General features: G+C 40.6%; 1 protein-coding gene across 2 annotated transcripts in view; it reads right to left on the minus strand.

Annotated features, from left to right (window-relative positions):
- Positions 1-11,420, minus strand: part of CEP85L (centrosomal protein 85 like) — a 128,817-nt gene extending 117,397 nt beyond the window's left edge. For both annotated transcript variants that reach the window (XM_055135900.1, XM_055135899.1), the window contains exon 1: positions 11,295-11,420. In XM_055135900.1, coding sequence (XP_054991875.1) covers positions 11,295-11,367 — 73 coding nt within the window. In that variant the 5' untranslated portion in view covers positions 11,368-11,420. The remainder of the gene's footprint in view (positions 1-11,294) is intronic.
- Between the last annotated feature and the right edge of the window lie 988 nt (positions 11,421-12,408).

Genomic DNA, 12,408 nt, shown 5'->3' on the forward strand with positions numbered 1-12,408 from the left:
AAAAAAAAATTAATGTATAAAGGCAGATTTGGGAGAAGGTTTTAAATTATTTATATTTTTATTTTTGCTGGGACAATTTATGGTTGATATGTAATTTTTTCAATATAAATTTATGAATTGGACTTTGTAAAAATAGTTATTTTTCTCTAATGATTTTACTTGAATAGAATACGATATAGTCACAGACATATTGTTTTAAAAATATTAAAACATGTCAGCAAAAGAAAAAAAAAAAAAAAGAGTAAAAAATAAAAAATAAAAAATAAAAATAAATAAATAAATAAATAAAGAGTTGGAGGGAGTTAAAAGGAGAGCATTGGAATCCCTGGGGGAGAGTTGGTACTCTAGTGATGGTGTGGTGTCGGAATTATATGCATAAGAAACTACTATTAGTAATAGTATAGACCACAGAACCACAATCAATAAAAAAAATTAAGTAAATTAGGAAAAAAATAAGTTTTAGAGCCTGAGGGATAATTCCATGGCTGAGATTATCTGCCTTGCAAACTTCAAGCTACAAGTATGAGTCCCAGTGCAAACACACAAGCCAAGCACAGACTCAGCAGCTCTGCTGTTGGTGCCTGTCAGTTCTGATGTCTGAATCACCAGTGACACAAGCTATTTCTGACTACAACACAGTCAGGTGTGGTGTCCAAACACAACTAAAGGGTGCAACCCAAAAAAATCCCACAACTTAAAAGATATGCAAGTACCACAACCAGTAAACGCAATCATTGGCCAATCACAACCCGTGAGCACTACAACCAGAATAAACAAAAGCACCACAAATGAAGGAGTATGACCCCTTATGAGCACCAAAGCTAATTTTGCCAACATCAAACTTGATGTACAACCCCCATGTACATGACAACTAAATGTTTTCACCTCAACCTAGAGTGTGTGCAACACGTAGTCACAACAGCAACAATGGGAAGAGAAAATAAACTACAACTAATGTTTTTAGGTTTTAAAAATGAAAAAATAAGTTTCACTAAAAATTACAATTTGTAGACAATGATACTAAATCTATGGTATCCAAAAGGCAATGGGATATGAGGATAGGTAAAGCTAGTAAAATAGCTCGTTGAACAATGAATAATATAGGACTGCGGTAATGTATTACATACAGATATTGGTTTAATGATGATACACACCTAAAATCCACATAAAATTACAGTGTGATGCTATTTCAATTAAATTTAAAGCTGTCCTCAGGCTTCCCAATGCCACTCCAGCAATAAATATTCAGTCCAGCTTGCAAGCCTGACAGTTCAGTGCTAGGGCCCAAGAAGTGGTACTGTTCAGGCACAGTGATGCAAACTAAGGGCCACCAAGATCACCCTGGAAGTGTTCAGGGACCACCAGGGCTACATCCACTGGTGTTTGGGGAGCCATGTGGTGCCAAGGACTATACTCTGGACATAACACAAACAACACATGGTTTCCAGTCCTTTCAGCTAGTTCCCCGGCCCCACAATAAAAAACATGTAATTAAATGTGAATATGTATATGCATATATACTTATGTTACACATACAAAATGGACTATTATCCACAAAAATAGAAAACCCCAAACCATTTTTGACAGCACAGGTATTAGTGCTAGCTGAAAAATGAAAAATACACTGTATGATCTCTCTTGTAAGTAGAACCTAAAAGATGAAAAGAACTTATGGAACTGATTGAAGTGGTCAGATGCAGAGCATTCAAAGGCAATCAGAAAGCACAAATTTCCAGGGTCAGATCATGCAGTGCATGCAGCCAGCCCAGATTCAATCCCTGGCACCCCATATGGTCCTCTGAGTCTGCCAGGAGTGATTCCTGAGCACAGAGCCAGCAGTAAGCCCTGAGCACCACTGGATATGACCCTCAAAATAAAAAATTTTTAATAAAAACTTTCAGTTTTAAGATAAATTCACAGGATGCAATGTACAACATGTTACTTAAAATAATGTATCAGGAGTCAGGGTAGTGGCAAGTAATGGGCTTACTTCGTGTGTGTGTGTGTGTGTGTGTGTGTGTGTGTGTGTGTATGTAATTCCTGGCATAAAAAAAAGATATATTGAGATATAAATAATAAGGAAGAGAAAAACCAAAAGGCTGAAGATCCTGCTTTGCATGCAGGAGGCCAATGTTTGATCCTAGGCACTACACAGTCTCCAAGCATCAAGCAACCCTAGATTACCACACTGGGAAAAGCTTAAAAATAGCTTTAACAATGTGTGACAACTGATATTCACTAAAATTATTTGGGCAAACACTTCACAATATACACATTATATAATTATATACATTAAACTGCTAATGTTTTTAGCAACTATTATTCAAAAATTAGGAGGGGAAAACCCAGTTCAATCTTCAACCTAAGTAAACTGACTTCCTTACATTTGAATCAAATTGTAAGCAATCAATAACTAGTATCACTTTCTAAATATATAAGTGAAATATACAAGTCTAAAAGTTCAGTAACTTTTTAAACATTAACACAAAATATATACACACAATGGAATACTACACAGTCATAAGAAAAAAAGTCATCCGGTTCATAGATACTTGAATGGAATTGAAAGGTATCATACTGAAGGAAATAAGTAAGAGGCAGAGGAACAAATAAAGGATGATCTCACTCATTTGTGATATATATATACATATATGTGCATATATGTGTGTGTGTATATATATATATATGGAGACAGAGAGAGAAAGAAACAAATTAACAGTATGAATAATACCAATTGATAATAAAGCTTGAACACTGGATTAAAGACTGGTAATGCCAAGTAGGAAGTAGAAGGCAACAATTAGGTTGACTGGAAGTTAAGACAGGAACATAAGTGGAAGGTCTAGAATACTTGGATGGTGCTAAGGGAGGTAACGGTAACCATAAATAAAAAAATACCAAAACCATAACTATCAATAAATAATGGAGGAATGGGAAGAAAGAGGGAGGTCAGAACAAAGGTGGCCTAGCATACAGTTATGATGGTGTTGGTAACTTTTTAGATTAATATCATAAATGTAACACCACCGTGATCACATTGCCTCAGCTGTAATTTTTAATACTTTAAAAATATATTATCATAAAAGGTATATTAATCTGATGTGATTCTGAAATTACTTTTAGTTCTGGAATAAAAGAAAGAGCCTTACAATAGATTAGTTTAGGCCAAGGTTAGAAATTAACTGAATTAACAATGATGATATGGATAAGTGTTTGATCTTGCACAGAAAAAAATAGAAATTCAAATCAATAAGTGTTCACCAAATACTCATAAAACAAGAAACTTGAGTAAAAGATGGTAGCAACCAACAAAGATAAGTTTATCTTCTTCTATGAGTAACTTACATGTCTGTTACTTTTCCTTGTAGATAGGCCAGAATTCTGTCTTATCTTCGGGTTACATGAAACAACATCATATTCAAAAAAGGTTTTGGTATTTATTTGGAATAAGGGCCATATAGTTTAGCATTTTATAAGCCTTTGTTTCTGTTTTATAAATAAAAAAAGTAAGTACGGCAAAAACTAATAAGCAATTTTTAATAAAACCGCTACAAAAGCGAAGAAGTGTATCAAGTGATATTTCAGAAGCTTACCACACTGAGTATAACTAGTTCATGACAGCTATAACAATAGAGAAAATATGCTACATGGTAGCAATCTATTCCCAACCTAAAAAAGATCATTAGCATCTAAAAAATAAACATTTCAATCAAAATAAATTTTCATAAAGGAGTTTCTATACCCAATAAATGCTATTTTAATTAATTAGCCAGTGATCTTGAAAGAAATCAGAGGAGCCAATCATTTTTAATTATCCTTTTAATTTCTGATGCATAAAATTCTAAGTGTCATATGCAATATGTTCAAATGCCAAAACTGAAACAAAATTTTATATTTTCTCTTCCTGAATTTAAATAACTTAATTTCATATCTAACTTCTTAATGCAATATTCCTAAATAAAATAAAATGTTTAATATTAATGATCTGGCATCATTAATGTCCTGAAAAGGCATTACTTATGCCTTAAATATACATTTACAACCAATAAACACACAATCTCTGCCTCTAGGCGAGCAATGTAAGCATCTTATATAAAATAAAGTCCAAATTTATTATTTTGTTCTTTCACATAAAGATAACTAAAGACTATAGTTTTCTTCAGAACTTCTAATTTTATTACTAAAAAGTAGCATATATAAAGAAATCAGGTTTTATTTACCCAACCTCTACAATGTAAAGGGGACATAAGACAAAGTACCTGATCTTAAATTCACTCTCTTAGGATAGCAAAAGAGATCAACAGGCTCGAGTGCATGCTTCCCCAGCTAGAGGCACATATTGAATCCCTGGCACCTACAGGTCCCTAGCACAGCTACAAGTGACCCTACCCGGGATCCCAAGCACTGAGACAGGAATAGTCCCTGAGAGCTACCAAGAATGTTCGAATAAATGATTTAAAAGAAAAAAACTCTTAAAAGTAATTTAAAACCTAATGAAAAACTTAAATAACCTAATGGTAATAACCTAATGAAATCACAAAATTTTTCATTAGATCTGAGAGAAAGTAAAGTGAAAAAGACACCTGTTTTGCACACATCAGACCCAGTTTCTATCTCCAGCACTACATATGACCAGCAAGGAGTGACCCTGAGCACAGAACCAGGAGTAAGCCCTGAGCACCATTGGACATAGCCCCAAAACAAAAATGAATAAATGAATAAAGCCATTTATTAAAGGAGAAAAGAAGGGAAATAGAGGTAGGGTTAGTAGTCTAAAGTAGATTCTCAAACAGAACTATGAAATAAAACTAGATTCAAAGTGTCGTCCCTGATTGAGAAAATCTATTCTAAATAAAGCCAGTTAAGATGCCCTGGGCAGAATCCTCATCTCTACACAAGGCTCAGCTGCTTTCAATGTAAAGAATCCCTGGACCAGGAAATGCCTCAATCCTGAGAAAACTGGGGGTACTTTCTCTAGTTTTAAAACTGAGCATCCCTGGCAAACTCAGAGAGTAGGTTTTCCTTAACCATAATAAATGTTTGCATTCTTTCCTATTACCATTTCTCAACCCTTCAGCATCAATCTTTATGCAAGATAGTAATCTCACTGATTAGAAAATCTGTAACCTCTGAGATTTTTTATTTTAAATTTAAGACATTCCCACTAAAACTGGCCAGAAGCATTAATCAATCTTTTAAAATTCATCTCATATGGCTTCTTAGGCAGAATCACCTGCCCCTGTGCCAGGATGTCTTCACTGGGGCACCTCAGAGGGGGGCGGTTTGAGTTTCCCTCCCCACCCCGAACAGAGTCCTGGCAGCCAAAAACCTCCAGAACCCAGCCACAGCCATGCTCAAGGCCACTCTCCACATGCTTGGATGAGTCTCACCCATGAAGGAACCCACAGAGCAACCCAGGTATGTGGGACCCGTGGCTGAGATCTCCAAGCCCGCTCGGATCAGGACTGGGCCTCCTCCACCCAGATCCTCCATTTTCCAGTAGCTTGGCAGCCACACCCCCGGCACCATGTAATCTCATCAACGCCCTAGATCCAGAGACTATAAAACAAAGCTCCCGAAAGACAGCAAAGCAGAATCTTGCACGGCAGAGCCTGGCAAGCTACCCATGGCATATTCGATATGCCAAAAACAGGAACAATAATGGGCCTCATTCCCCTGACCCCAAATGCGACAGGGACGAATGAGACTAGCACCCGCTCGAGCAAATCAATGAGCAACAGGATGACAGTGACAGTGATTCAGTGATGGCTTCTTAGAAACATGAGACTTTGGTGTTTGCTCCTTCCTTGAGTTTACCACTGCCCAGAACACCACACTCTCCTGGTTTCACTCTTAAGGCACCGAGCAGATAGTTCTCAGTCTCTAGGTGGTTCCTCTTTTTTAATCAGAGAAAAAGTAACTCTACATTTTAGAGGTTCAATGCTTGGTCCTCCTCTACTGTATGCTCTATACTCGTGAAAACCTTTACCTATTATTTACTACATTATTATATTACACAGGTAACTCTCAAATTCCTATCTCCACCTCTGCCAATTCCTTAGTGAGCTTCAGATTTTTATATATAATTCCCTACTTAACATATTACCTCTAAAAAGTAACTACTATTTCACATGGCCAAAACAGGACTCTTTCACATATATCTTCTTCACTGTCCCCGCTCAACTCTGAAAATGGCACCACTGTCCATTACAATTACTAAAACCAAAACGAAATATCTCTTTCCCTCTGCCACTCCCTAGCCAATAAATCCTACCACTTTTATTTCTCCACTATACTCCGAACTAATCTTCTGCTATACAAATGCAGGTTGGCTCCAGTATATTTCGTAAAGTCAGCCTCATAGTATACATACACTCAGTGAGGTTGAAAGAATGAAGTTATCTTCACTGCCATTTCATAGCCATCTTCCCTCAAATTGAATAGAATCCAAATTTCTTATATTGCCTAACAGCCTTTCTCACATCAGACCACTGTGCAATAAAGTCACTGAGCTATGTTATTCCCAAACTCTTTCCACCTGCAGCTGTTTCTATAACCTTCATCTGAACACTCTGTCTTGTCCAGCACATCATTCAGTTCAGTACAATATTACCCCTCGAAAGGCTTTTCCTGACCAGCCTTTTCAGACTAACTCTACCCATCTTCTGCCATCTTACCCAGTTTCTGTTTCTTCTTAGTACTTAAAACTAGCCAAATTATCTTGTTTGGGATTTACTCAGAGACTGATTTCTTCCTTGCCAGAATAATGCTTCCTAGGGCTAGTGACATTATCCCTGTTGTGATGTCTTCCTGGACAGCAGTACAAAGCCTTACACACACATTCACTGAAAGAGTGACTCACATTTACAAACACTTATGTGTGAAGCACTATGCTAGACAATGGATGTTTTGTAAGAAAAAAATAGAAAATAGAAGTAAAATATCAATTTGAACAATTTGATATTCTTTTTATGTTGAGCACTTAAATTTTTAAATGATATACAATGTAATTTCATATCCTTAAAATAGTAATAATTAGTATCACATTATAGTCTTAGAGTTATCCAGATGATTATTCTTCATCTTTCGTGCATTTTGATAACAATTAAGCTATCACTCATCAAAATACTAACCACCTTCATAACTACACCAATTTCATACATTTCATCCACTAGGAAAAGCCATGAATTACTATAAAACTGTTCTGTTCTCAAATACAAAAACATTCACAATACAACAACAGAGGTCACGAACTCACCATTTATTTCCTGGCCTCAGATTGATTTATTTGCTCCAATCAAACAAGGAAATAATAACTTTACATCTAACTGCTTATCAAGTTCATTTCACAAAACTCATCACTAAAATTGATTCACACATCACCCCCCAATGCCTATTATGAAATAACATGTCCAACTGAATTAGGTTAAGAAGGCATGTTTCTTCGTTACAGTATAACTTTTAGTCCATCTCATTCAGAGCTATAGCAGAAAAACTAGCATCTGATGTAATCAAACCAGTTACTACCACTATTATTATGACATCACTAAATATCTTAAGGCAAGCAATGCATCAACTAGGAAGAGGCAGATATAAAGCTTAAGGCATTTAACAAACTGGCGTCTCTTCAGATCAAGTGTTTTCTATAACATTTTATTATATCTTACCTTCATATTTGTAAGGGTTTAATATATTAATATTTTTAAAGGAAGCATACGTCTAAGAAGGTATCATACTAGGCTTTTAAAGTATTATAAGGTTTATTATTTCAAAGTATAAGAAGGTTTCATACTAGGGAGATGAAGCCATTCTTCATACAACTTTGTTTTGTTTTTTTGTTTTGTTTTGTTTTAGGGCCACACCAGCAAAAGCTCAGGAGTTCCTCCAGGCTCTGAACTCAGGAATTACTCCTGACAGTGCTCAGGGGATCATATGGGATGCCTGGGATCAAACCTGGGGCAGCTGCATGCAAGGCAAGCATCGTATCCAATGGAGTATGTGGTGGTAGAGTGTGGGGAGGGATTGGGGGGCCTTCATTCAACTTTGAATGAATAATAGCACTGCAGCACTGTCCTCCTGTTGTTCACTCATTTGTTCGAGCAGGCACCAGTAATGTCTCCATTGTGAGACTTGTTACTGTTCTTGGCATATCGAATAAGCGATGGGTAGCTTGCTAAGGCGGGATACTCTCAGTAGTTTGCCGGGCTCTCCGGGAGGGACGAAGGAATCGAACCCGGGTCGGCCACGTGCAAGGCAAACTCCCTACCCACTGTGCTATCACTCCAGCTTGAATAATACCTTTGAATAATAGAGTTTTCTTAAATGCAGTCAACCAAATGCATAAAAGACATAGCAGAATGTGTTCTATTTAATTAGCTTTCTTTCTTTTTTAATCATTTGTTTCTTTGGGATAGGAGTGGGACTGCACACCCAGAGGTACTTGGGATTACTCAGGGGTAACTCCTGGTAGTGCTGTGCAAGAAACACTGAATTCAGGCCTCCCATGTGCAAAGCATGCACTCGGCCCATTAAGCACCAATCCTAAAATTAGCTTTCTAACCACACTTGCCAATACGAAAGGAGAGGGGGATTATAAGAACATAGCCATATTATTTTTAATTGTAACAGTTACTATTTAAAAGCTGAAAAATTATGAGTCTAGCAAAAAAAAAAAAACCCTTAAATCCTAAAGAAACACTAAGAAAATCAATATTTTCTAAGCCACATGTATTCTTTTTGTACTTTAACTGCATCACCTTAAAAGTTTCCTTCATTGTTTCAGAACACTGGTTACACATTACCTTTCTTTTTTCTTTAGTCCAGCAATATATTTATATAAGCTTATTTTAAGACACCTAGAATTAACTATTAGGTAAATTTAAATACCAGAAACTACATACCTGCCTTCAAACTAGCCCTTAAGACCAAGATGACTACTAAAAGTTAAATCAGAACACAAGTTCATTTTTATTCTTAAAAAAAAATCTCTAAAATAGCTCATCAGCAAAAATGTACTATTTAAAAACATTTTACTCCAATTTTTAGAAAATGAAAAAGATCTCTTCACCAATCAACATAGAGGTCATTATCCTGACCAGTATCTGCTTCTGGTTAAAGAAACCACACTTAAATTTTCATAAATGTAAGTTTTTTTAAACAAATTAAAAATAATTTTAAATATTTTGTTTTTCAAGTACAGAATAATACATAAAAAATAATTATATCTCTATTACTATAAAAATAAGCCATTCTCAACATATAACTGATAAAAATGTTATTGGAAAAGCAAGTCCTGATTTACCAATGGTTCATCTCTGCTTCCAAGGTTGAGATTAAAATAAATCCTCTGTGAACATAAACTGTCCAAACTCCTTAGATTTTGTTAGATTCATGAAGTGTACTCTTCTATCATATCCTTTACAATATACAGAAAAGGGCTGTCAGTTATAAGTACTGTTTTCCCCACACACCCTCATAGAAAACATTGGAGAAGTGAATAAAATGTATGGGTGATATTGCAACTCTGAAAAGCTATTATTACAAATAAAGTTAAAAGGTTAAGTTACAATGACATTACAGATGGCTACTAATATGCACAGCTAAATTGAAACCACTCCCTCAAGCCTCCAGGGATAATAAAGTGTCTTCTTGCTCACTGAAGTTACTTTTCAAGATCTGCCATAACTCAGTATGCAAGGGCAACCTCACAAGTGCTCTCTTTTTCCAACCACAAACAGTAAACGTTTTAGCAAAAATAATTCCCTGCTTGCAATACTTTTTATTAACTCGTGCTTACATAATATCTATTATTTCTACGTGTTGCAGGACCAAATTTAAGAGAATGATTCAAATCTGTTTTTTTTTAATATTGTCTATGTATAGAGCTAAAGTGCAAAATGATCACTACAGAAAATACTGTAGTGTATGTAGTATATGCCTGAAACTTGCAATTTCAAAATGTTCTCAGCACAAAAATATAAAAGGCAACTATGTGAGGTGATGGTATGTTAGTTTGTAGACACAATTTTACAATGCATATTTAGAAGTATTAGCGATACATTTCAAAACAGTTGTACAACTTAAATGTAACACAATGTCGGTCACAGATTCTCCAGTCAAGCTATCAAAAGCCACTACACAAAAAATTTAACTATCACAGAACTGCATTATATGAAATCCTAATAACAATCTGGGTCTGCACCGTGTGTGTGTGTGTGTGTGTGTGATAGAAAATAATAGGGGGTGAGGGGAGTAAATAAAAGCACTTTCCAATGCCACTTCTGCTTTTTTGGTTTTGCAGAGGTTTTCGGTTTTCTTAAATGCACGTCCAATGTCAGTTACACAAACACAAACATTTCGTGGAACATGGTTAACTCCAGAAATCCTTAGAACCCACTAAAATTGCAGGAAATTGTGTGGGTAAATGAATGTGGCGTTCAGGGGTTGGTTCGTTTCCTGGATAAGAGGCCCATACATACGTAACTTTCAGCTTCCTAAAATCAGGGCAATATTTTGTCTAATTTGATGGCTTTCTACACAACTTCTGGGCGAGGCAGGCCAAGAAATGGCTTTCTTGAACCACTCACTGCCCAACGCAACGACACCCCCAAACTCCCTGGATGCGGTCAGGGACGAAAACACGGATTATACCCCCTGTGCTCAAAGGTCGACTTGGAACCAGCTGGACAAGTCCCCCTCACGCCGCCGGAAGGGGCAGGAAGTGGGGACAAGGTTTCAGCAGGGGGCTAAAGTCCCCCCTCGGGGATCACTCGTAGCGACAGCAGCCTCCGGCGGCCCCCAAAGACGCCCCCAAGGAGCGGCTCGCGGGCGTGCGCGCCGCAGCTCCCCGCGGCGGTGGAGGCGCACCCCGAGTCCCCCGCTGCCGCAGCACGGTCGCAACGACCTTCGCGCCGGCTTCCCGCGAGCCCCGTTATTCCACCTCAGTCAACGCCCCACGCCGGACAACAAAGCCCAAGCCGAGGAGGCCCAGGCGAGCCCCGAAGTTGGGGTTCGGGGGAAACTGCGGCCCGGGAACGATCGGGGGCGAGCCCCGCGGCCGGCGCGCCGGGATGCGGGGCCGACAGGTCCCAGGGACGCGCGCCCCGCCAGATGTCAGCCCGGGGACCCGGTTGTCAGCCGCCGGGAGGAAACGGGGCGGGCGTGAGGCGGCCCCGGGGAGGGGCGGCCTGGGGGAAGGTAGGCCTGACGAGGGAGGGGAGCGGCCGCGGGGTCCCGGAGCGCCGCCGCGCTCGGCCGCGACCCCCGCCGCGGCCACCGACCGGCCCGTTACTTACCCGCCGGGAAGCTGCGGGCGCCGGCCGGGCTGTCCCGGCCGCCGGCCTCGGAGGCCAGGAAGCGCCCCCACATCGCGCGCGGGCAGGCCGGCTGGGCCGGGGGCGCCCGTCTCCCCGCGTCCGTCCTCCCCCTGCCTTCGCCTCTCGCGCGGCGGAAACTTGTGTGGAGCCTGCGCCGAGGCGGCGGGGACGGGCGGACCAGCGGCTCTTTCACGGCTTCTCAGCGACGGGCGGGGAGCGCAGGAAGCACAGACACCGCGGAGACGGCGGCGGCTGCCATGGCCCGGCCGGTCGGGCCGAGCCCCGGGGCCAGAGAAGCGGCGGCTCGGCGCTGACGGCGGCGGGGGGGCCCGGCCGAGCCGAGACTCCGACGCTCCGGGCTGAGTTGCAGCTGCGGCTTCTCTCCGCCCCCTCAGCCCGCCGTGCCCGAGCGCGGCCGGGGAAGGGGCGGGACCTGGCCTGCGGGGGGCGGAGCCTGGAGGGCGGGGCCTCTGGTGCTTTACATAAGGCTTGCGGCGCGGGACGGCGCTGCAGGCGGTCATCTTTTGAGCATCCCTGAGCGCCTTCGCGTCCGGGGCCCGTCCACCCAGCTGTCAGGCGCTGCGGGCGCTACGCTTCCTCCACGTCTCCAGATCCTGACACTGTAGAAGAGAATGATCTGTCAGAACCTTCTCCTGCCGTACAGCCGCTTCCTTGAGAATCACACACTCCCGGCACCTTTCCGAGAGGTGGAAGTCTTGCCCTTGAGGCTTTGAGGGGCTCTTGCGCTCTAATGAGATTGGGATTGAAGTCTGACCGGTGCATTCCACAAACGTGTTTTAAAAATCTCTGTGGTTCCGGAGAGAGAGAAATGTTAAGACACTTGCTGTGCACGCAGCTGACCAGGTTTGATCCCTGGCTCTGCGTATGGTCTTCTGAACGCAGACCCAACAGTAAGCCCTAAGTGTTGCCCCGTGTTGCCTCCAAACCAACCAACAAGCAAGCAACGAGCTATGAAAGTGAATTAAAAAAAAAGAAATGGTTTTTCTCAATTCACCAATTTAAGGGGGTGGAGGAAGGGAAAAGAGAAGTAGGTGCCAAAATATCTAGGACACGGGTATGTGCACCAAAAATC

Source organism: Sorex araneus, chromosome 4 (genome assembly GCF_027595985.1).
Source record: "Sorex araneus isolate mSorAra2 chromosome 4, mSorAra2.pri, whole genome shotgun sequence".
Taxonomy (NCBI): domain Eukaryota; kingdom Metazoa; phylum Chordata; class Mammalia; order Eulipotyphla; family Soricidae; genus Sorex; species Sorex araneus.